Raw genomic sequence first — 24412 nt, forward strand, 5'->3', positions numbered from 1 at the left:
GAATAAATGAAGTGTAGATATCAGCAGCAGGTTTGATAGCCGAACGAAATTATGGGCTTGATTTATCATTGTTGGGGGTCCCGATAGCTCAGTTGGTAGGGCACTCGATTCACAAGCAAAGGGACCGAGATCGATCCCGGACGCCCAGCAGTGATTGGGTAGCTGGGTAGGATAGATCTGACGGAAAGTACTTTGCGATAGACTAGCGTCTTGTCAAAAGGGAAGCATGCAATTGCATTTGTCCGTTTCACGCTATAGAAACGGAGATAAACTCCGGCTCCATGGGCCTAATGGCTCTGAAGGACTACTACTACTTTATTGTTACAATGAACCATATTTTGCGTAGGCTCGATAAATTTCCTGAGCCCATAAAATTTGGGTTATCAGACATTTAATATGCGTGGTTTAGAAGCTATAGCTTAATAATAATTGACCTCTAGTGTTTACACAATTCATAAATCCGGCCTAATTTGACCCGTAACTGACCGAACTGCCCTTGTTGAACTTACGTAATATTAGTTCATGGAATGTCTATGGCGGTTACAGCATTCAATATCATGCTTACCTTGCCATACATAATAATTCATTGGGCTTAAAATGAGGTTGTCCTTCAGAGCCATTAGGCCCAAAGAGCCAGAGTTTTGTTTTTGTTTTTTTTAAAATCTCTTTATTCATCCCTGAGAAATTTTTCTTTAGGGTCTATTCCAAGGGAAGATTTAATCACCCAGGCGTTAGCCGCAGTGCAGCGCTGCAAAGTGAGCTAAGTCTTGGTGGCTTGCTCAAGGCCACACAGCGCAGTGGGTAGTCGAACGCAGTACCTTTTGGGTACGAAGCAAGGGCTGTACCTCTAAGCCGAGCTGTCTCAGTTTATCCCGGTTTCTAAATTAAAAAAAAAACACACAAAAAACAAAAACCCAACAAAACAGCAAAAGCCCCCAGAAAACTTGAGCTTTTATATAGCACAATATCCACTAAACGTGCTCAAAGCGCTTTGCAAGAGCTCCCAGGCCAACAGCAACACTTAACATGTAGGAAGTTACACGACGCCCGTTAGGCGATATATTACAATTTTTCGGATAGAGACAACGCTGTTAACAGTCAGGTATTAATTTTACACCTGAGTTCAGTGAGGGAATGTGAGTAAAGAACCTTTTTCAATGACTCAATTTTTGCCTTGAGCAAGGCTCGAACCCAGAACCTTCCGATCCGACAGGGAGTGCCATACCACTAGACCACATAGCGCAATATCCACTAAACGTGTTTTAAGCACTATCAGCAACATTTAACATTTCGTAAGCTATGACGCCTAGTATAAAGTCCCATCCAGGCACAAGAAATTGATATAGGGGGCTAGAAGACAATGTAAAAGTGACCTCTCCGACCATCATAGGAGGTCAGGAAACAGCAAGTGACCTCTGCACACAGTGGGAGGTCGGAAAATCCCACCCAGCAACGCTCACTTGATATCTAAACTGGTACCTCTTTGCCTAGGGACCGTTAGGGATTCTCATTTTTCATTGGAAATTTTAGATATACTTATCATACAAAAGTGAAGAAAACAATATATTATAGTAACAAGTTTGTAGATATTCAACATGTCTTTATTCTCACTCTACAGAGCAACAATGGATCATATTCATCGATTTATCATTGGTACAAACATTGATCTAACACCTAAAGGCACAATCATTTAACTGATATGTCTTGCATGTAGTGATAAATAGGTCTTTTATGATTCAGTTTAAACAAAATAATATTTATTATTCTTTGAAGTGGTCGCGTTTGTGACACTAACAAAGAGGGAAAGTTGGGTAAAACAATGAAAGTTCATTATAAACTATACTTCTCTCACACAAAATACTCAAAGTGTAACATAGTTTCAGGTATATTGCGTACCTACGCTTTACTAACACTGAGATTAAAATACATTTAAAAATAATTCTATCTTACATATAAACAAGCATGTGTATCGTATATTACCAGGAATCTTGAGTCAAAAATAACACATGTGACCAACTATTGCAATCCGGTAATCTGGGTGAATCAGATACTGGAAATGGATTTTATGTCTAAACTATAAAATTGGGAAATAACACATTTGTCCTAATGATAGGAATGAATGCAGTTTTTCAAAACAATAATAATAATAAAAAAATTGAATTCATTAAAGTAAAATAGCAAAAAAATGTAGAAAATTTATAGTCCTTTGAAGTATTAAAATAGTTGTATACTATAGGAACACTCTTAGAAATTATTTAGATGGAAAAAAATTAATTTACTTTTTTAAAAAGAAAAAAAAAAATAAATGCCATGACAACGTTGAATGGATACATGAGCTTTCCAAATACAAAAATAAACAAACAAAAAATAACAAATCAAGAAAGAAAAAAAAATTAATAAATAAAATAATTAAAAAGAAGAAAACAAAACAAGATATAAAGCTTAAGTAACATGCTGATGAGCTGTCAGTAACATGAGTTCAAACTGGGCTAAGTGAAATAGTGACAGGGTATGTTATATGCTCTGTGTGTGTGTGTGTGTGTGTGTGTTGGTGTGTTTATGTACGTGTGTGTAATTCATCTGTATCAGATAAAAATTTAAGCAATAATGGCACACAAAACAATGACTAGCTGTACATAAACAATAAATTCACTCATCCAAAACGTCCTTCTATCCATTGCATGAGTCACAATGTATTATAAATTTTATCACAAAGTATATCATAAACATTCTACGTAAGTGTCCACATTAACAAATCAATGTGTGTATGTAAGTCAATGTCCCAAAATCATAGAATATGTTTCAATTAAAATGAAATTAAAAGTTACAAAATCAAAAGAAACAGCTAGATATAAATAATTTCAGTGTCCTGTACTCTATATATCATTTATTTCTCTCCATTATATAAATCAACTCAGTGAGACTGAGTATTGCTTTTGATGAGCATATATATTTTAAAAAGTAATAATAACAAACATAAAATAATTTAAAATAAATAAATAAATAATATTAATAATAATAATAGTAATAATAGTAGTAATCTAAATTTAACAAAATAAAAATATATTATTTAAACAATACATGTGGTTGTGCTTGATACACATAATATGAAACATTAAAGTATGATCTGTAAAAACATATTTGTTTTCCACATATAAATGACAAAAAATATTTAAGAGTCCTAAGGAAAATGAAGCAGAAGTCTATTGCAACTTCTGTGTTTTTAAACTGGTGTAGTCAATTAGATCCTTTAAATAGGACAGGTCTATCATAAATACTTTCCAACAAATATTAACAAACCTAGCTACCAAATGTCAGCAAGGCCAGATTAGAAGACTCAAACCAGATCCATTCTTTATACGAGTTCAATGTTCTACGAGGGTGGGCTGGAAAAATTTGGAATTTCCGTAATAACTCACTCAATAATTAATAGGAATAATTTGTTGAACAAATACATCAAAAGAAAGCTTGAAATCTTAGCTAAGATTGTTTACTTTATGTATTGACAATGTCATTGTCTCAACCAACACAGAGCTGCCAACGCTGCACCATTTGACAAAGCCTATCGGCAAAAATCTGATGTCCTTTTTCTCAAACCAAGTTCGGATAGCAGACTTCACATCTTTGTCGCTGTAGTTCCTTTGAGATACTCCTTCGATTTAGAGAATAAGAAGTCTGAAGGTGCTGGGTTGGGAATGTAGAGTGGATGTGGCAAAGTGGAGAAATTTATTTTCCTCAGTGTGGTTTGAGTCTGTTAACTCGTGTGGGTTATTGTGTTGCAGTATTGCATTTTTCTTCCAAGTTTCGTTTCGATCCTCCTTCCACGAACCTTACCTATTATCATCAACACAAGTGTCACGCATTTCATTCTGGTATGGATTTCAATGCGTGAACAGCCTTCAGCATTCAGAAATTCAATAACAACATGCTGCTTGAATAGAATATCTTTTGATGCAGCCATTTTGATTTTTTTGTTTTGACCGATGTTGTTGACCACGTAATAGGGCAAAAGCGATTATGTCTCACAGAGACGTTATAGACCTTAGAAATTTTGACATATCAAAGCATTTATATATGGAAAATTGCAAATCTTTCCAGCCCACCCTCGTACTATCAGGCCCCCATTTTTCATAATTAGAAATAGTTATCATTTTGAGAAGGCATCCGTACAGGAATCTGAACACACTCTTGAAGAACAATACAAGTAATGCTTTCTGATTTATCTTAAAACTCTCAGGGCATCTTTTATTTAATTCACATAATGAACAAAAGATATTTGGGAGGAATGAATATATGGATAAAAAAACTAATGTAAAAGAATCAAAATTAATAGCAAAATGCAATTAAAAAATGATAACCTGAATCAGCTTATATCTTGTTGTTTATAAGAGAGGCACATTTTAACCAAAACCCCTAGCCCTTTATGATGTGTGAGCAGTATAAAATCATAAGGCACACAAATCGTGTGGGCAGCATCAAAAAAAAAGAAATTGAAATTAAAACCTCAGATACGTGATAAAAATTTAACAGAATTTGTATGATATAGGGACATATAATGCCCACCAAAGTCAAAAGAAAATAGAAGGGGAAAAAATAGTAATTCACCCCCCTCTCCCAAACAAAAATATTTTAAAAATTCCTAAATGGGGATTAAATCTGTTTTCTTCAGAACGGGCAGACATTAGATAGCACATGCGTTGTGCAACCAGATCTGAGGTTTATTCCTCAGTCCAGATGGGCTAATATTTTGGGAGGCTATTTTACTTGGATCTTTTTTTGAATTTCCTTGGAACTATATCACATTAGCACGCACCGTGAAATGGGGTAACTAAGGCCAATTGGGGTAAGAACAGCCCCAAAATGTGCTCCATAGATTGAAAATCATTAAATAAATATGGTAAAATGTACATCATATGAGATTTCACCATTCCCCTCACTTTAGAAAAAGAAAATCGGGCAATATCAAGATAAATGACATATGAAACCTGCGCGATTTCTTTTTCTAAAGTTTGGGGAAAGGTGAAATCTATCAAATGATTTACATTTTACCATATTTGTTTCATAATTTTCAATCTCAGGAGCACATTTGGGGGCTGTGCTAGTCACCCCAACTGGCCTTATTTACCCCATTTCGTGGTACTGCATGCACCTTAATCTTAATAGATAATAATCATTGGTAAGATGATAATCTCAGGACACATTTAAGAATGGTTTAAGTATAAAACTACCAGCACTTAAAAATCATACACATCTCATCTTTATCTAAATCATCAACAGGAGGTTGTAAAAATTAGTATGATACAAATATTTATTGGAAAAAAATAGAAATTAAATTGGAAGCTACAGGAGATAACCCAATCTCTTTCGCAATATGGCAATCATAGCCAAAATCTAAGCCAATCCTCCATGGAACTGCCCAATAAATTGCCATTCACACAAAAAATGTCCTTGCCTGCTTCCTAATTTTATATTTAGAATGGACCCAAATTTTTTTTTTTTTTAAATGGTCAAAACTTTGACACAATACAATTCTTAAGCAAAGTTAAGTCCTTGGAAAGGACTCTTTATTTGCATTCTTTCATCATAACCAGATGAATACCTGGGTGGTAAAAACATATTCTCTATCAAAAGAAAATTGTTAATGTCTTATGTGTCGTGTATGACCCAACATGTTTAGTGTGGCTGTTACCTTGGCACCGATGTAAAGAGTATTGTGAGCACAATAAGTGGATATTGTGCTATATTAACAGGGTTTTCTGTTTTGGGTTCTTTCTAAATCTGCAAATTTTCTATCATCTTTGTTTATATTGCCAGTCTTTTTGAGGAGGCATAAGAGAAGATGTTGATTAGTAATGCAAATAATACCCCATATACTGTGTTGCATTTGTGTGTCGTTATATTTATTTTCATATATCTTACACAAAAATTAACATTTCATTTATTCATAATTTCATTAAAACGTTGCAGAATAACAGATTCTTTATAAATCTGCAAATTTTCTATCATCTTTGTTTATGATGTCAGTCTCTCTTAAGAGGCACAAAAGAGGCTGTTGATTAATAATGCAAATAATACTCCATATATTCTGTTGCATTTGTGTGTCATAACAATATTTATTTCATTTTCATGCATCTTTAAAAAAAAAACAATTACATTTATTCAGATTTCAACAAAAATTTGAACAATAATTTAAATAATTCTTTACATTTCTATAAAATTTTTGTTTTATTTGGATACTGATTCAGATAGTTACAGGACTTCAAAGTTAGGGCCCCTTTTCTTCTTTGTTCACGCAATATTTTCTGAACTAATTGTGTATAATTGTGGTAATGTACAGAAGGTCGCATCAAAGATCTCCTCGTCTAACTAGTTCAGCCACATCCCTCTCATCGTCATCTAGATTAGGGTCCATGGCCTTATGACTGGGACGGAAATTATCTTCCTTGCTTGAAGGGGGAATGGATCCTAATTTATGCTTAGGATTGTATTGTTGATGGTGATGGAGAGCATGAGGAGGAGACTTGGAGGTGGAGATGGTGCTGTAGTCATGGTTTTCAAGGTTGTCATCATCCGTGCTACTGTGGGTTGGTGTAGGCAGGATGATGGAATCTCCGTGAATATTGTCATAAACTGGGTTACAGAAATTGGTAGGAGTGGCACCTCCTGCATCGTTGTCAGCCTGCCTTTCCTTTTGAAAATAGAGAGAAGGGGTTGGATTAGGTTTGAATTAAATTTTGTGATGACGATTTTCTATCAAAGAAATAGATTGTTTGCAACCAGGAAGACAGTACACTGTAAACTTTCTTGTGCTTTCAGGTGAAAACATAAAACCTTTTTTTTGGAAATAGAGCTTAAGTTATATATCTCAGCAAATAATTTATTACTGTTTTCACCCCTCAAAAATGGTTAGTTTGGCAATCATAAGATAAATACCTAGTTTAAAAAATAACTTTGTTAAAGTAGAAAACGAAATAGTGAAGAAGAATCAACTTGGCTTTCTTCCTAAGAATAACAGTCATGATAATTACATTATCAACTGTCAAGAGCTGTACAAGACAAGCCATCTGCACAATTTCATGTTTACCCTCAACAGTGAAACTACACCGAGAATGAATTGCATTGTATTTCAATCATCTTCACTACTTACTGGTTGCATTTCAGCATCTCTTTGACCATCAAAAGCAAGGTCTGGAACTCCCAGCTTGACATTGCCACCCCCTCCAAATGAAACAGTGGGGGATTTTGTTTTATGCTTGGACATCAGGCGACGGAAATTGAAACCAATGCCTGATGGAAATAATGATGGAACACTGCATGTGTTGCACTTGTACCTAGGAGGGGGGGAGGGGGGGGGGAGAGAGAGATACACATGAAAAAGAATGTTAGAATGGTTATCAAATAAGTAACTGGAAGAAAGCAGAAATTGGTTGACAAATGTAAAAGTAAAGAGAGCCAGATCCTTACTAATTGGTTCCATATAAATTGCATGAAGGCTAATCCTGACAAGTTCTAGGCTCTATCTGTAGGCAAAAGAACGAAGAATAAATGCCCAGAATTTAATATTGATTCAGTAACAATACCATGTAAAGATATGGTAAAGTTACTTGAAATTGATATTGGCTACCAACTAAAATTATAATTATGCAGGAAGGCCTCTCAACAACTAAACGTGTTAAAAAGAGTAGGACGACATCTCTCCAAACTAAATAAACTAACAATTTTTCATATGTTTAATTTATCAAATTTTTACTTCTGTCCACATATTTGACACTTCTGCTTAAGAGCAAATACTAAGAAAATGAAAAAAAATTATACAAGAACGTGCTCTCAGATTAATCTACAGTGACTATACTGCAATTACAAAAGAGTTATCAACAAAGGCTAAAGTTCTCCCCCTTGAAACTAAGCGAATGCAAATTATGGCAATAGACATTAAAAATTCTTCCTAAATTATCCCCAAAATGTCTAGAAAATTTAGTAACTTTCAAAGAAATAAAATATGATTTTAGGCACACCAATACTGTAATGTCCCAAACATCAAAACAACCCATTTCAGTAAACAGTCATTTCATAATGCCGCTGCAGTTTTGTGGAATAATCTGCCAGAGCACATGAGAACTTAGACAGATTTGAATACATTTGAGAGGCTCTTATGACAAAGGTGGCAAATTCTCAGACTAGTTCAGATCTGTTTCTGTTCCTGTAAGTATATATTTGATATTCATATTTGATGAAAAAGTGAGCCATATCAATTTTTATGTATAATATATAGTACAGTCCACTTCGGATAATCGCAACATCTTGAGATCAGCGAAAATGTTGCGATTAACCAAAGTTGAGTTTCCTGTCCAATATTGCAACATTTTACACATTATGGTAAAATCAAACCAGTTTTTGCAAACATTGTTCTTAGTTCACCATAGACTGAGCAATTTGATTGAGAGAAAAAACCCATATGGCAGCCCTGTATAGATTTTGGCAAGCAAAAACAGATTTAATGCAAGGCGACATCTTATTCAGATTGGAATAACTTTCACTCTTTTGTTCTCAATATTTGTTAGAGATAAAGAGAATAGCCGTGATGAGAGACAATAAGCTCTCACCAAACCCATTGGTCAATCCCAAAACAAAGGATTTTGCTCAGTCTGTCTTTACAACTGACATTGACTACCTGTTATCAAGACTATGCCCAGCACCCTCGCCTCATGAGCTCGCAAACCCATACTGCAAAGCTCTGCCCTTTTTTTGTCTCTAATAAGAGGGTTACACACTACTGGCACTGAACCTCATCAACTCTCAACTCATGATTTCACCGATGATGAAATTTATTAATGAGATTTTGTTTGTTTGATTTCTTGAATTTGCCACTTTTTGAGGTCTAAACTTTGTTGCAATTAACCAGTGACTTTTATATAGAATTAATTCCTTCACTTGGGAAATGTTGCAATTAACTGAAAGTTGAGATTATCTGGAGTGGACTGTATTTAAATTTATGTGCAAAGTATTTTTTATTTTTATTTTTATGTCGGTGAAAAGCCTTAAAGGGCTTACAGATTAAGAATTTTCATTTATGCAGTTAGAGCACAACATTGTCAATATGCCACCAATCACCTCAATCTTACATAATGTCAGAGTCAGCAGGTGCGGAAATTAAATTTTAATGCTTATGTATTAAATTTGAGTTAACAATATACTGAATGATCTACTTATCTTGAATTCACAGATGATTTTTGAGATATCTATCATAATGTACAGTGTAATTTTGTTTTGTTTTTTTTTTAATGAAGAATATTAATAGCACAAATAAAACAAGATTTTAAAAAGAGAGTCTATTCACAGAGCCATACGTGAAATCAACTTCCAGGAGGTAGTTAGTCCAAACTTAAAATTTTATGCTGTTTCCATAAGGTTTAGAATAGTGAGGAAAATTAGTGCCATGTGGAAAGGTTCAAATTAGAATTCTATATTAATATCAAAAGATATTATTCCATCATCACTTTTTAACATAATTCAGGAAATACTCATACACAAGATAAAATAATCTAGAGTAAGATTAATGGACAGTGTCTCAAACGAAAAGATATCATTCCACCATAACTTAAAAAATCAATTCAGGAATAATATTTTAAAATAATGTCGAAGACAAAGTCATACCCTTTCTTCCTAAAAACAACAACCATGATGATTATAGCAATTAGAGCCAGAACACAAATAGCAATCGGGACTGCAATGGAAATCTGGTCTGATGAGATGAAAAATTTAAAAACAATTAATTTGATAAATTGAGGAGATTGTGTTACTATATCTTGTAAAGTACTATGTGTATTCATGTGCATAGATATAAAAGAACATTAATTCATTTTTTCATTGAAATAATGGACGGAAAATATGGGACTTAGACATTCATTTGTTGAATCTAACAGTTGGTTTTAAGTGGGTCCAACTCTGAATTCTTTTTCTTTGTCCTGTTGAGAACCAGTCGCCAAAAATCATCATAATTTATTATGGTAATTGTCTTTTTTTTTTCTTAACACTGGCCATTCGTAGGGATTTCTCCTAATCAAGAGGAAGAAAACTAAGGCGAATTGATAATAACAATCTAATAAATCTATTTTAATACATATTATTAATATTCAAGCTTGTGTCATAGCTAAAAATAAAAAACAATTTAAAAAATAAATAAATAAATAAAATCTTAATCTTATATATTCCTGTTTTAACAAATTCATGCGTTTTTAAATCATATGTTTTATCTCTAAAGAAACCAGAGATAATAATTTTGTTTGACAATGCATCCTTTAATGACAGTGCAGAATATGATGAATATACACTTCCAATTTGTTTATCTTTTAATAATTGTTTACAATTCTTATGAGTCATGAGATTCATCAAAATGTGTACATGCACAACTAACTGATATGTCAAAATAAACAAATTGAATGTCAGAATAACTATTTGTACGATCTTCATCAACAATAATTGTAGTTTGCAGACGTATGCAAACAAATACCTAACATATTATTCTTTCCTTTACAAATAGGAATGAAGTGTTTAAGTTTCCAACTGTTGATTTTAATATGGACTCAAATGATGAAGAGGAGAGAGATAGAGAAAAAAAAACGAAGTTGATGGAGAGGAGAAGGATCTTACCCTGTACAGAGGCTCCCACTGTGTTTCCATCTGTTCTTGCCTTAGCTGGGGATCCTTCTTGCATTTCACATAACTCTCCATAGAATCCTGGTACGGATTTATAATGACAACAAGATATGAAGTGAGTAGAAAAGTGCCAGAAGACAATAGAGAATAAAAAATTTTTCGCGGCGGTGGTGGGGTTTGAACCTGCGACCTTATTGGTACGACAACTCCGCCTGGCAGGTGAGAGCGTGGCTCTACCGTGTGAGCTATCCACGAACACAAAAATTTTCGTTTCAAACCAAAGTCATTTCTAGATCCCTCTCTCACCCACTTCTTGAGATCGCCAATTCGTTCGCCACCATCGCGAAGTAATTTTGACCAGCAGTTAAGCTTAATAGCCAATATTCTCATCACAAACATATAACATAGAAACGATTGAGACATTGAGTATGCTCCGGTGTATGGGGTGAATTTTTAATTCAGAAAAGTGAGTGGAGCAGGCACTTATGTTGGTAACAACAAGATATGAAGTGAGAAAAGTGCCAGAAGACAATAGAGAATAAAAAAATTTTTCGCGGCGGTGGTGGGGTTTGAACCTGCGACCTTATTGGTACGACAACTCCGCCTGGCAGGTGAGAGCGTGGCTCTACCGTGTGAGCTATCCACGAACACAAAAATATTCGTTTCAAACCCAAAGTTATTTCTAGATCCCTCTCTCACCCACTTCTTGAGATCGCCGATTCGTTCGCCATCATCGCGAAGTAATTTTGACCAGCAGTTAAGCTTAATAGCCAATATTCTCATCACAAACATATAACATAGAAACGATTGAGACATTGAGTATGCTCCGGTGTATGGGGTGAATTTTTAATTCAGAAAAGTGAGTGGAGCAGGCACTTATGTTGGTAACAACAAGATATGAAGTGAGTAGAAAAGTGCCAGAAGACAATAGAGAATAAAAATTTTTTTCGCGGCGGTGGTGGGGTTTGAACCTGCGACCTTATTGGTACGACAACTCCGCCTGGCAGGTGAGAGCGTGGCTCTACCGTGTGAGCTATCCACGAACACAAAAATATTCGTTTCAAACCCAAAGTCATTTCTAGATCCCTCTCTCACCCACTTCTTGAGATCGCCGATTCGTTCGCCACCATCGCGAAGTAATTTTGACCAGCAGTTAAGCTTAATAGCCAATATTCTCATCACAAACATATAACATAGAAACGATTGAGACATTGAGTATGCTCCGGTGTATGGGGTGAATTTTTAATTCAGAAAAGTGAGTGGAGCAGGCACTTATGTTGGTAACAACAAGATATGAAGTGAGTAGAAAAGTGCCAGAAGACAATAGAGAATAAAAATTTTTTTCGCGGCGGTGGTGGGGTTTGAACCTGCGACCTTATTGGTACGACAACTCCGCCTGGCAGGTGAGAGCGTGGCTCTACCGTGTGAGCTATCCACGAACACAAAAATATTCGTTTCAAACCCAAAGTCATTTCTAGATCCCTCTCTCACCCACTTCTTGAGATCGCCGATTCGTTCGCCACCATCGCGAAGTAATTTTGACCAGCAGTTAAGCTTAATAGCCAATATTCTCATCACAAACATATAACATAGAAACGATTGAGACATTGAGTATGCTCCGGTGTATGGGATGAATTTTTAATTCAGAAAAGTGAGTGGAGCAGGCACTTATGTTGGTAACAACAAGATATGAAGTGAGTAGAAAAGTGCCAGAAGACAATAGAGAATAAAAATTTTTTTTCGCGGCGGTGGTGGGGTTTGAACCTGCGACCTTATTGGTACGACAACTCCGCCTGGCAGGTGAGAGCGTGGCTCTACCGTGTGAGCTATCCACGAACACAAAAATATTCGTTTCAAACCCAAAGTCATTTCTAGATCCCTCTCTCACCCACTTCTTGAGATCGCCGATTCGTTCGCCACCATCGCGAAGTAATTTTGACCAGCAGTTAAGCTTAATAGACAATATTCTAATCACAAACATATAACATAGAAACGATTGAGACATTGAGTATGCTCCGGTGTATGGGGTGAATTTTTAATTCAGAAAAGTGAGTGGAAGCAGGCACTTATGTTGGTAACAACAAGATATGAAGTGAGTAGAAAAGTGCCAGAAGACAATAGAGAATAAAAATTTTTTCTGGCGGTGGTGGGGTTTGAACCTGCGACCTTATTGGTACGACAACTCCGCCTGGCAGGTGAGAGCGTGGCTCTACCGTGTGAGCTATCCACGAACACAAAAATATTCGTTTCAAACCCAAAGTCATTTCTAGATCCCTCTCTCACCCACTTCTTGAGATCGCCGATTCGTTCGCCACCATCGCGAAGTAATTTTGACCAGCAGTTAAGCTTAATAGCCAATATTCTCATCACAAACATATAACATAGAAACGATTGAGACATTGAGTATGCTCCGGTGTATGGGGTGAATTTTTAATTCAGAAAAGTGAGTGGAGCAGGCACTTATGTTGGTAACAACAAGATATGAAGTGAGTAGAAAAGTGCCAGAAGACAATAGAGAATAAAATTTTTTTTCGCGGCGGTGGTGGGGTTTGAACCTGCGACCTTATTGGTACGACAACTCCGCCTGGCAGGTGAGAGCGTGGCTCTACCGTGTGAGCTATCCACGAACACAAAAATATTCGTTTCAAACCCAAAGTCATTTCTAGATCCCTCTCTCACCCACTTCTTGAGATCGCCGATTCGTTCGCCACCATCGCGAAGTAATTTTGACCAGCAGTTAAGCTTAATAGCCAATATTCTCATCACAAACATATAACATAGAAACGATTGAGACATTGAGTATGCTCCGGTGTATGGGGTGAATTTTTAATTCAGAAAAGTGAGTGGAGCAGGCACTTATGTTGGTAACAACAAGATATGAAGTGAGTAGAAAAGTGCCAGAAGACAATAGAGAATAAAAAATTTTTTCGCGGCGGTGGTGGGGTTTGAACCTGCGACCTTATTGGTACGACAACTCCGCCTGGCAGGTGAGAGCGTGGCTCTACCGTGTGAGCTATCCACGAACACAAAAATATTCGTTTCAAACCCAAAGTCATTTCTAGATCCCTCTCTCACCCACTTCTTGAGATCGCCGATTCGTTCGCCACCATCGCGAAGTAATTTTGACCAGCAGTTAAGCTTAATAGCCAATATTCTCATCACAAACATATAACATAGAAACGATTGAGACATTGAGTATGCTCCGGTGTATGGGGTGAATTTTTAATTCAGAAAAGTGAGTGGAGCAGGCACTTATGTTGGTAACAACAAGATATGAAGTGAGTAGAAAAGTGCCAGAAGACAATAGAGAATAAAATTTTTTTTCGCGGCGGTGGTGGGGTTTGAACCTGCGACCTTATTGGTACGACAACTCCGCCTGGCAGGTGAGAGCGTGGCTCTACCGTGTGAGCTATCCACGAACACAAAATATTCGTTTCAAACCCAAAGTCATTTCTAGATCCCTCTCTCACCCACTTCTTGAGATCGCCGATTCGTTCGCCACCATCGCGAAGTAATTTTGACCAGCAGTTAAGCTTAATAGCCAATATTCTCATCACAAACATATAACATAGAAACGATTGAGACATTGAGTATGCTCCGGTGTATGGGGTGAATTTTTAATTCAGAAAAGTGAGTGGAGCAGGCACTTATGTTGGTAACAACAAGATATGAAGTGAGTAGAAAAGTGCCAGAAGACAATAGAGAATAAAAAATTTTTTCGCGGCGGTGGTGGGGTTTGAACCTGCGACCTTATTGGTACGACAACTCCGCCTGGCAGGTGAGAGCGTGGCTCTACCGTGTGAGCTATCCACGAACACAAAAATATTCGTTTCAAACCCAAAGTCATTTCTAGATCCCTCTCTCACCCACTTCTTGAGATCGCCGATTCGTTCGCCACCATCGCGAAGTAATTTTGACCAGCAGTTAAGCTTAATAGCCAATATTCTCATCACAAACATATAACATAGAAACGATTGAGACATTGAGTATGCTCCGGTGTATGGGGTGAATTTTTAATTCAGAAAAGTGAGTGGAGCAGGCACTTATGTTGGTAACAACAAGATATGAAGTGAGTAGAAAAGTGCCAGAAGACAATAGAGAATAAAAATTTTAATGACAATGCACATAGTTAAGATTAAAGAAAAAATAAACAAAATCTTATTTGGTTTTCATAGCTTAATGTGTTTCTTTTTAAAATATTTAGATCAGTATTTGCCTTTTATACTTATTCAATGTGATTTTTTTTCAATGTTGTGTTCTTATTTCTTTAAGAATTTAATTATCAATATAGTATGTACGTGGTCATAACAATAGCAAAAATATATGACAGGTGACAAACAAATTAAAAAAAAAATTACCTTCAGAACAGCTACAAGAGTAAACCACATCATTATCTCCCTTAGTACAACTGCCACCATTCTGACAACGGCATTCCTCACCAGGTGGTGGTCTGGATTTCTTGACCAATGCTGGTGAGTATAAAAATCACGTATTGCGGTGTCTACATACAACACAAATAAAGAATACAATGTGTCCAATAAAGCAATTTGAATTACTTGTTGGAAGTAACATTTCTTCCAAACAAATAGAGAAAATAAAAAAGAGAAAAAGATGAAATCATAACAAACACAGACTGTATTAAACTCATGATAAATCTATTTGCAGGATTGCAAACTTCTTAACCTGTCTTGGACCAAGAAAGAAAGAAAGAAAGAAAGAAAGAAAGAAAGAAAGAAAGAAAAAAAAAAAAAGAGAGAGAGAGAGAGAGAGAGAGAGAGAGAGAGAGAGAGAGAGAGAGAGAGAGAGAGAGAGAGAGAGAGAGAGAGAGAGATAGTTCATTAACATTTCACTTCTCTTATTATAACTGTAGAGCTAACTGTATTCACATAAGAGCAATTACAGTCGCACCATTTAAAACCTGATACTTGTCACTATTTCTGCTTGTTTTGGTATAAACAGAAAGCTATGAGGTTACAATGGAGAAACATTGAGCTTTGCATGTAAAGGCTTAAATGACGTCATCCAAGAATGCAAATATACATATTGGTACAATTAATATTTCCTTGGTACCTGCATCACAGACAGTGTTCCGTGTTCCAGGAATAAATGTGGTTCCCTCAGGACATGCACAATGTCCTCCTTGTGGTGTTGTCAGACATAGATGAGAGCAAGACATATTGCGACATGCTGATTTGACTGAATCGGAATGAACAGAAAGAAATATGATAACACCAAAATTCAAAGGACATTGTAAGATCATTGTTTTGATTAAGATGTAATCTATTTTCAGCATTGCAAATAACCATCAGATGAAACTAAGGGAAGAAAAAGGGAGGGGGTGGGGTACTCGTTTATGAGTACAGATAGTACTAGGTCAGACCAAGATTTGACACATGTGAAACTTAATAAAACACTGTGACAGAAAAAAACAAACTCTACTCTTTTCGCATTTGCAGTCTGTTTTTTGGGGGGTTTTTTTTTTTTTTTGTCAGACATGAATTTTTAAATTTAGTTATTAATTCTACCTAGTGTATTATATCAATTAAGATTGTCCACGAGGCAAAGATGGCTTGACAGTTATGTTTGCTCTGACTCAGTTTATTTCAAGATGAGAAGATTTTGTTGAATACTAATTCATAAACTTGGAGGCAATACGATAAAATGCTGTTACAAGTGAGGGTGATTGTTGGATGCTTTTTTTCCCCCCTCTGAATTTCAATTTTTTAAAAAGCATTTGACTGATTTTATTCACCCACCATCTCAACCAGGAAGGCTAAAACAGATCCTATAATCTAAATAATGACAAAGGATCAAAAGTTAAATGCTTTCAACGGGACGATTGAATGTGGCTTTTCTAAAAGCAAAGACTGGCTTTTAAAAATGTAATTATAAAATATGGTTTTCAAATCAATGCTTGTTCATCCAGATACAATCTAAATCTTTTTAGAGGAAAATTTAAAAAAATAAATTTTTAAATGTATTTCTTCAATCAATTAAATTTAAACATTTTCAAATAAATCTTACTTTGACCCGAGTAGGCTAGTATAATATAACTCACTAGAGATGTTGTATCGATTGATGTGCCAGACTTTGACTCCCCTTGGCATATGGAGACCTGTCTGAATTGTTTTGTTTTTCTTGTCTTGACCAAACTTGTCCATGGATGCCAGTTGACCCAGGCTGGAGGACAACCAGTACATGGAACCCCCGAACACATCCAGGGCTATTGGGTTGTAGGCAGCTGGGGAAAGAAAGGGAATTCTGTTTAAGGAATTCGTTGTTTAAATTATTTTTTTATTAAGTTGAATCAGGAATGATAAGTAGAAATAAGTTGAAATGATGCTGTTAAAGGCATATAAAGGATTCAACCAATCCAATTGGTTAATAAGAAGGCAAAAGTGTACACAATCTTGCTTCAAAGCAATCTTTGGGGATGAACCATAACCTTTTTTATTTGCATTCCAGCCGGATCAACTGCCCTTCAGGTTCTGAGCTCTCATCACAATGTTTTGATGTATGGCACCTAAAATCACACTTTTTCATCGTATGGTGACATCCCTTTTAGATCATCTTTGTAAAAATAATAGTAAACAATAACCTAGAAGGTCCCCATTTTTGACTGGATGGCAATAATCAGGATAAAGTGAACTGGAGATTTGTGTTTAACCCAACCAGCCCTGATCACAGATTTATCCGTGATTTCCACTGCTACACACAAGCCCTGAATACAGATATATCTGTGACAAACAACACTGCCCAAACTGCTGTTCACTGTTGATTGGCTAGTTTTCTGGAAATAGACTATAATTTCACAATTCATGAATGAATGACCAATTCAAACAAGCGTGGCGTGGGTAAACATGCATCAGGTTTTCAAGATGGTGAAACGTTTGTATACTGCAAGTGTTTCACTTTCGCAACCAAGCATTATCCTGATCAATGCTCCCAAATGGTATAAAGTTACAATAATTTTCTACACATAATAACAATAAAATTATTATTATTTTATCTTTACATATTATATTAAACCACAACTTTATGGCCATTTTACGATAAGACCCCTTTATAATCTCTTTCCCCGATTTTTTACTTTTTCTTCATTATAGAGACACTTTTCAAAATGTTCTCATGTTTTTGATGTTACACATATATTTTTATTTTTCAGGTCCATTTAACACTAGTCTTGATGGTTATACCAACTGAAATTTTAAAGCGTTATCTTGAAAACTTTTTTTTAATGTTTGAAATTAGGCTAGAAAGCCCAGGCTCGGGCATCTGAGCGCTCAATCAGTCCCAGAGCTGAAAAAGTTATTTGATAAATGTTAAATAATTTGTGAAAAATTGGGGATTAGACATAGATGTAAAAAAACGTTTTTATAAAAGGTGTACAGTACAGTCTAAGACAATGCAGATAAAGTACATGAGGAAAAAAATGACCATTCTGAAATAAGAATCACAGCTCTGACCTTTTAAAATTGCCACCCAGATGTGCCACCAATGAAACAAGATTTAAGCAGCGAGGAAATTTTAATCACTCAAAAAAAGAAAAAAATCATATCTTTGTAATAATAATCAGTTCATAAACAAAGAAATGTTTTACTGATATATCGAATTTAATTAACTATTATATTTAAAAACTTCTTTTTATTCTTTTTCTTGGCACCCAACTCAATCACAATGTTAAAGAATATTGAAGTACGTGACCTCTCAATGATGTATGTACACATTTAGTAGACAATTTATTTATCTTTTGGCACATTTTAATATATATGAAATAATTACCTTTTCATCAATTTTAATATTAATATTTGAGTTGACTTCTTTAAATCACCTGAATAAGTAACGACGACTCGATCTGTGCCATCTGGCTTGATGGACTCAATTATATTCTCCTTGCTGTCTGCCCAGTATACACGACCACCCATATAGAAGTCAATGGTCAGAGCACTGGGAACTCCCAAGTTGGTGGATATGAGCAACTCTCGTCCTGCCCCATTCATCCAGGCCCTTTCAATGCGAGGATAATTGGGATTGGCATCTGTCCAGTACATATATCTAGTCAGATTAAAAAAGATTTCAAAGCTTAACAAGAACATCTTGTCAGGTAAAATCGATTGAAAAAAACAAACAAAAAACAATACAAAACAAGCAAACAAAAATTTTAAAAATAAAACACACACACAAACAAAACAAAACAAACAAAAACAGCTGTATCAATGGACTAAACCTAAAAACTATATATTTTATATTTGTAGATGTTGCTATTTATTTTGCGACAAATTAATTTCACCGCCTCTTAAAGAAAGTGAGTGAGTTGTATCAAAATCAGTTTTTAAATGTATGAATATCTTTTAAAAATAAACGTATACTCTTTGACCCTTTTACAGCAAAATTATTTTTTTTTCAAATCATAATTTCTGCCGACCGACCACCAAATGGCATCACTTAACTTTTGGTGGAAAAAGTAAGATATAATTCAAGTTAGAGAAAAACCAAGTCTCATCTGTTAAGGGGTGATAAAATGACCACTCTGTAAGAATGTAAGTATAGTCATCTTGGTTACATACCCTGTTCCTGGATTGACAGCTATGGCTTTAGGTAAGTGGAGTTCATCCCTGACCAAAACCCTTTGATAGAATCCATCATAATCTGATACACTGATAGTGCGCGATCCAGCATCTGTCCAGTACATGTTTCTGTACGGGTGTAAATAATGAGATAAAGTTGAGAAAAAAGGTTAAATGAGTAATCTTTCTTCTTTAACAAAAAAAAATATATTCAATGTAAGGGAAAATAACAAAGTGTCAAAGAAATTCTCTACGTACCAAATTTGATTAAATACTTAAAGTTGGTTTAATTCAAGAAGGAGATTTATTTGCATTTCAATAACATCATTAATACTTATGAAAAATACACCAAGTGGAATAAGTTCACGGAATAGTATGAACGATCAGAATACCAAAGAAATTAGGCTCAAATCTACTTACTGCGTGGTCCAATCCAGGCTAATTCCCTGAGGTTTGCGGGAGTGGTACATCTCTAGATCTTGAGCAACTGCTTTCTTCTTATCATCCTTTGGTAAAGAAGATCTGTTGAGGACAAAATAACAAGAAGTTAATAAATAGACATAAAGTAATATGTTAATATAACTAAAATTTCAAACGGAAAAAGAGAAAGAAAAGGAATGTGATGAAATGAGCATATTATATATATATATTAGCAATGACCTTCTTACTCAAATCTTTGGACCTCGATCTGGGTGTTGAAATGACGCGAATTCAAGGCAAAAATGGGACACCGCGATTTCGTGTATGCTATTTTAAAAAATTAATTACTACGCTGTTTATCAATTAACAGGACTGAAATTTGGCACACAGTTAGAAAAGAGGTCATTTTAGATTATGTCAAGCGACAAAACTCGTGCGATTACTAGAAGACCATGAAAATTAGATATTAACTCTTTAGAGTAAAATATTTCTAAAACTACCAAGAGCAGAGGTTTTGTCACGAATAAGGTTATACATGCACATAATTTCTTCTATCTATATTTCAAATTTCATTGGATTATGATAAGTACTTTTCCCGTATTATCACAAAACATCAACCCAATTTGCACTTCAATGAGTGAAATGAGGAGACGGTCATTTTGCTCCCCCATCGCTCGACACGAAAATGATGGCCGACTTTCATCCGACCAAATTCGACTTCAAAAGTGGCTAGATAGAAAATCATATGGCTTTCACCACTTAGACTGGCCCCCTTAAAACGAATTAAATTCTAGCAAACAGAAAATTAAATAGACTAGGATAAATTATGTCACTGAGACAAAAATAGATGAATAAAATTTAATAAAGAAACAAAATTCTATATTTGGTCACACACGTGGCCAGCTGGCAACCTTGTCGCGACAACTGAGGACACAAATCCTCATGCTTTTAAAAAATTAAGGTATTGTTTCATTGTAATGTCATAAGGACAGTAGATTAACACATTCTCTCTCTCTCTCTTTCTCTCTAATCTCAAATGAATACTAGTAAATAACATCTCACGGGACTTTTTTGACTGATAATAATTTAGCAGGCATTTTTTGTATCATTTGTATGGGTTGTAGACACAAAATTACACTTCGGAAAAGTTCCAAATGATCAGTATTATGTATATTTTAAAACAAAATTATAGTTGACCCTAACCATACAGCTCTAAAACTATACAAGTTAGAACTCTTCTGATGTCTTCATCATATTTTCTGATAATTTTGCCATAAAATTGCCAAGTTTCAATCTCTAATTCCACATATTAAGCGGGTACAGCCACATCACAAACCAGAATAAAATGCAGAAAAAGCGCCCCATATTTTCAATATTTTTTTCTCTTTGTGAGTCATCCAAATAAATGACACCTTTGTTATTTATGAATGGATTTTCAAAATTCAAAAATATTTTTACTCAGTGGAGATAGCGCTTTGATTTAAGAATAGAAAACAAAAAATTTCCTAGACATTGCTACATATATACAATGCTTCTAATATCAATAGGAATCACCCAAGGATTGCCCGACCCAGGGCTTAGATCTGGGTTTGCTTTGACTATATGATGAGATTTCAACCCCTGTCCAGCAAGCCCTTGGGAATGACATTTTGGAGCGGGACATAAAATTTGCAGATCTCCTATTGTATGATAAAGTTACTTTTGTCCAAAAATGTTTTTAAAATGCATTAGATGGCTGGATATGACATCTGATGTGTTAATTGTGCATTATTCACAAATATTGTTGAAGTGCATAGAGTGAGCACCATATGAATAAGCATCATATAACTACAATATTCAACTTTCATTACATTTGTAATACAAAGGTGTAAAAACAACAAGTAGAAATGTTACCTGAATATCTTTCCAGTATGGGAATCAGTCCAATAAATGAGACGCTTGTCAGGATCTGTATCAAGGCCTTCCAGTCTTGTTCCAGATGTGACCACATCCATGTACTCCTTGGATTTGGACCGGTACTGACGAATTTCATCTCCAACCGTAAACAGAATAATAAAACGTGGATCTGAAATAAAATTTAATGTAAATCAATTGCACTGTCTTCAAAATGTTCTACATTGCTAGGACACACAACCCCCCCCCCCCCCCCCTCTTCTTCAATGCTGAAAAATATTGTTGCATACAAGTTGAAACATGCATATGTATTTCAAATCTTCTCAGAATAATTGGTAACACATTTGTTCAATAACCATCAGTGGGATAATTTAATTAAAAACACAACCATGTATTTAGTATGTGTAGAAAGTTTATTTTTATGACATGAAACATCAATTATTAATGACAGTAAATTCTGTCAAGCTAAATGACTTGTATCCTATATCTGACATGGCAGTTGTTTATTAAAACAATCTCAAATTTTAAAAGCAATATCAGAAAATTTGCAAGCTAAAAACAGCAAAATTTGCAAGAAATTTGCAAAAAATTAATTGTCATTATTTTTTACCTAAAAGCCCATAATTAGTTCATGAAAGAGAAAGGTTTTGTTTGTTTTAAGGGTTTCACGGCACTTGAAACAAATGTAAGGTCATATCAGCGCCAGTAAAAAGGAAGAACATAAGTAAAAAAGAAACTACTCTTGATTAATTATCTTTCAGGTTCTACACTAGCTAACAAATTAAAAGAAAATAAATTCGTCTTTTTTTGTAGATTAAATTGTAAACGCATTATGAATTATAAATTTTTTAAAATACATAAAACAAAAAAAATCAGAAAAAAAATTCCAAGATCTATATTTGGAACATCATAGAAGACTTTAAAATTTCCAAAAAGGAAAGAATGATTGATGCAAAAAGTTCTAAGTTTTAATATGTACTTAAAAAAAAAAAAAAAATCAATGTAAACAATCATAACCTTAATAAACATTAAGCTATATCTGAATACATAAACTATGGATTCAAGCCTATTTTATTGACCAGTTTTTCATTAGATGCTTTTCAAAATTTAAAACTTTACAAGGTTTTAATTACTTATCGCTATCGGAGAGAATGTACATATCATTATTAACTTGTATCCTTAAATTATCAGACAACAGAGCTAGCTTACCATCCGACTTGCATTCAGTGCCTCTGTTGGAAGGATCACTAAACCCATCATGACATTTACACTTGAAAGATCCCTTGGTGTTGAGACAGTCTTGTGGACAGAAATTCCCCCATGTCGCACATTCATCAATGTCTGAAATAGAATGAAAAATGTACTGTTACTAACCTGTTCACTAAAATGCTAACATGTTCTGCCTGCAAAAACATAAAAATTCATAAATACAAATACATTTAAGAGCACGATTTGGTAGATTTGCAATGGTGAACATGCCTTACAATACTTCATTAATCTTCCCCAGCAGGTTATATGAATCCAAAGGTCCATTTTGCACATACTAGTTAACTGTTAGTAGTCCTTTTTGAACCAGCATTCTTACAATATCCGGCACTGACTAAAGCCAGGTATTCATTCATACCAAATTGGAGTGGAGCAAATAACATTTCTATTTTATGCCGTTTAGTTTTAATTAAAATAGGTATGGAAGAAAAAAAAAGATAATAAAATCAAAATAAAGATCAAATGTTGGAGTTGGTGCACTAGCTAAACAGGACGTATGAAATTAAAATAGCATCTGCTTTTCATGGCCCATGGAGAGTGAGTTTATTCATGTGACTGTAGCCCTTAAACAGTAACGTTCAACCCCTATTCAAGTGTCTGTAGCCCTTAAACAGTAACATTCAACCCTTTGGACAGGTTACAAGTGCTCACAACCAGATTTAACAGACACATTTTTGTCCATTTAGTTGTCGGAAAGTGTTATCTAACACCAAACTGTTGGTACCTCTAGGTATCTTGTGATTGGTTAGCCTTTTTTCCTTATCCCATGTTCAAAGTGATAGTGAGTTTGAATGATCAGTTAATGGAAGATTTTTGTTGATTCTCCTTTCTAGTATTGCTGAGTCCTACACAATTCTCATTTTATTTACATAGTGATTTTATTCAAAATCAAGGGATATGTCTTTTACATCACCATTTCATAATTTATCTGAACATATACTGTAGTTTTATGGGGGGGGGGGGGGGGTTGTTTGTTTAGGTTTTCACTGATAAGCATAACACTGATAAGCATAACAAGATTTAGGTTATACCTTTACATTCTCGCCTATTGACAGCAATCTCCATGCCAGATAGACAAGAGCAATAAAATGTCTGTGGCGTCAGTTGAGTACAGTTGTGTTCACATCGACCATTGTCCACCTCACACGAATGACTAGTATCTTTGTCTGTGGAAAAATTAAAATGGATCAGAGACAAATTACTATCTTTATAGATAGTTATCGAAATCAGAACTGAATAAAGCTGCATGGACATTTAACAGTCAATTTTTTAAAATTTGATTTTCTCGAAAGGCATTGTGTTGACGTAAAACACCAAAGGCCTCATGACTGAGAGTGAACCTTGTGTATCTCCATATTCTGAAGTGGACATGTTGGACTTAATCAAAGATGGCTGTTTGAACAGCTGTAGACAATGTTGAACAGAAACAATTTGGGACACAGCAAACTTACCTTAAAAAATATATCTTAGACCCAGTAATACCAGTTTTTTAAACTCTTGAATTAAGAAGTGAGAAAAAGACTAAAATAAGCATTTTAAAAAAGGGGAAATATAGGGGGGAAAATTTCTCGATAGGAATTATTTTAACCCACTTTAAACTTTTCATAATT

At 35.0% G+C, this 24412-nt stretch overlaps 1 protein-coding gene across 1 annotated transcript in view; it reads right to left on the reverse strand.

The window, feature by feature from the left end:
• Positions 1 to 1579: 1579 nt before the first annotated feature.
• The window catches only part of LOC144958734 (low-density lipoprotein receptor-related protein 2-like), a 146414-nt gene continuing 123581 nt past the window's right edge, over positions 1580 to 24412 (reverse strand). The window contains exons 76-88 of the mRNA XM_078890904.1: positions 23834 to 23968; positions 22746 to 22877; positions 21537 to 21708; positions 19644 to 19745; positions 19224 to 19352; positions 18488 to 18711; positions 16715 to 16897; positions 15727 to 15852; positions 15015 to 15125; positions 10651 to 10737; positions 9655 to 9742; positions 7148 to 7331; positions 1580 to 6688 (exon numbers count right to left, since the gene is read on the reverse strand). Of these exons, the coding sequence (XP_078747030.1) occupies positions 6347 to 6688; positions 7148 to 7331; positions 9655 to 9742; positions 10651 to 10737; positions 15015 to 15125; positions 15727 to 15852; positions 16715 to 16897; positions 18488 to 18711; positions 19224 to 19352; positions 19644 to 19745; positions 21537 to 21708; positions 22746 to 22877; positions 23834 to 23968 (2015 nt within the window). The 3' untranslated portion in view covers positions 1580 to 6346. The remainder of the gene's footprint in view (positions 6689 to 7147; positions 7332 to 9654; positions 9743 to 10650; positions 10738 to 15014; positions 15126 to 15726; positions 15853 to 16714; positions 16898 to 18487; positions 18712 to 19223; positions 19353 to 19643; positions 19746 to 21536; positions 21709 to 22745; positions 22878 to 23833; positions 23969 to 24412) is intronic.

This window comes from Berghia stephanieae, chromosome 13 (assembly GCF_034508935.2).
Source record: "Berghia stephanieae isolate SIO BIC M18660-M18661 chromosome 13, UCSD_Bste_1.3, whole genome shotgun sequence".
NCBI classification, from domain to species: Eukaryota; Metazoa; Mollusca; class Gastropoda; order Nudibranchia; family Aeolidiidae; genus Berghia; species Berghia stephanieae.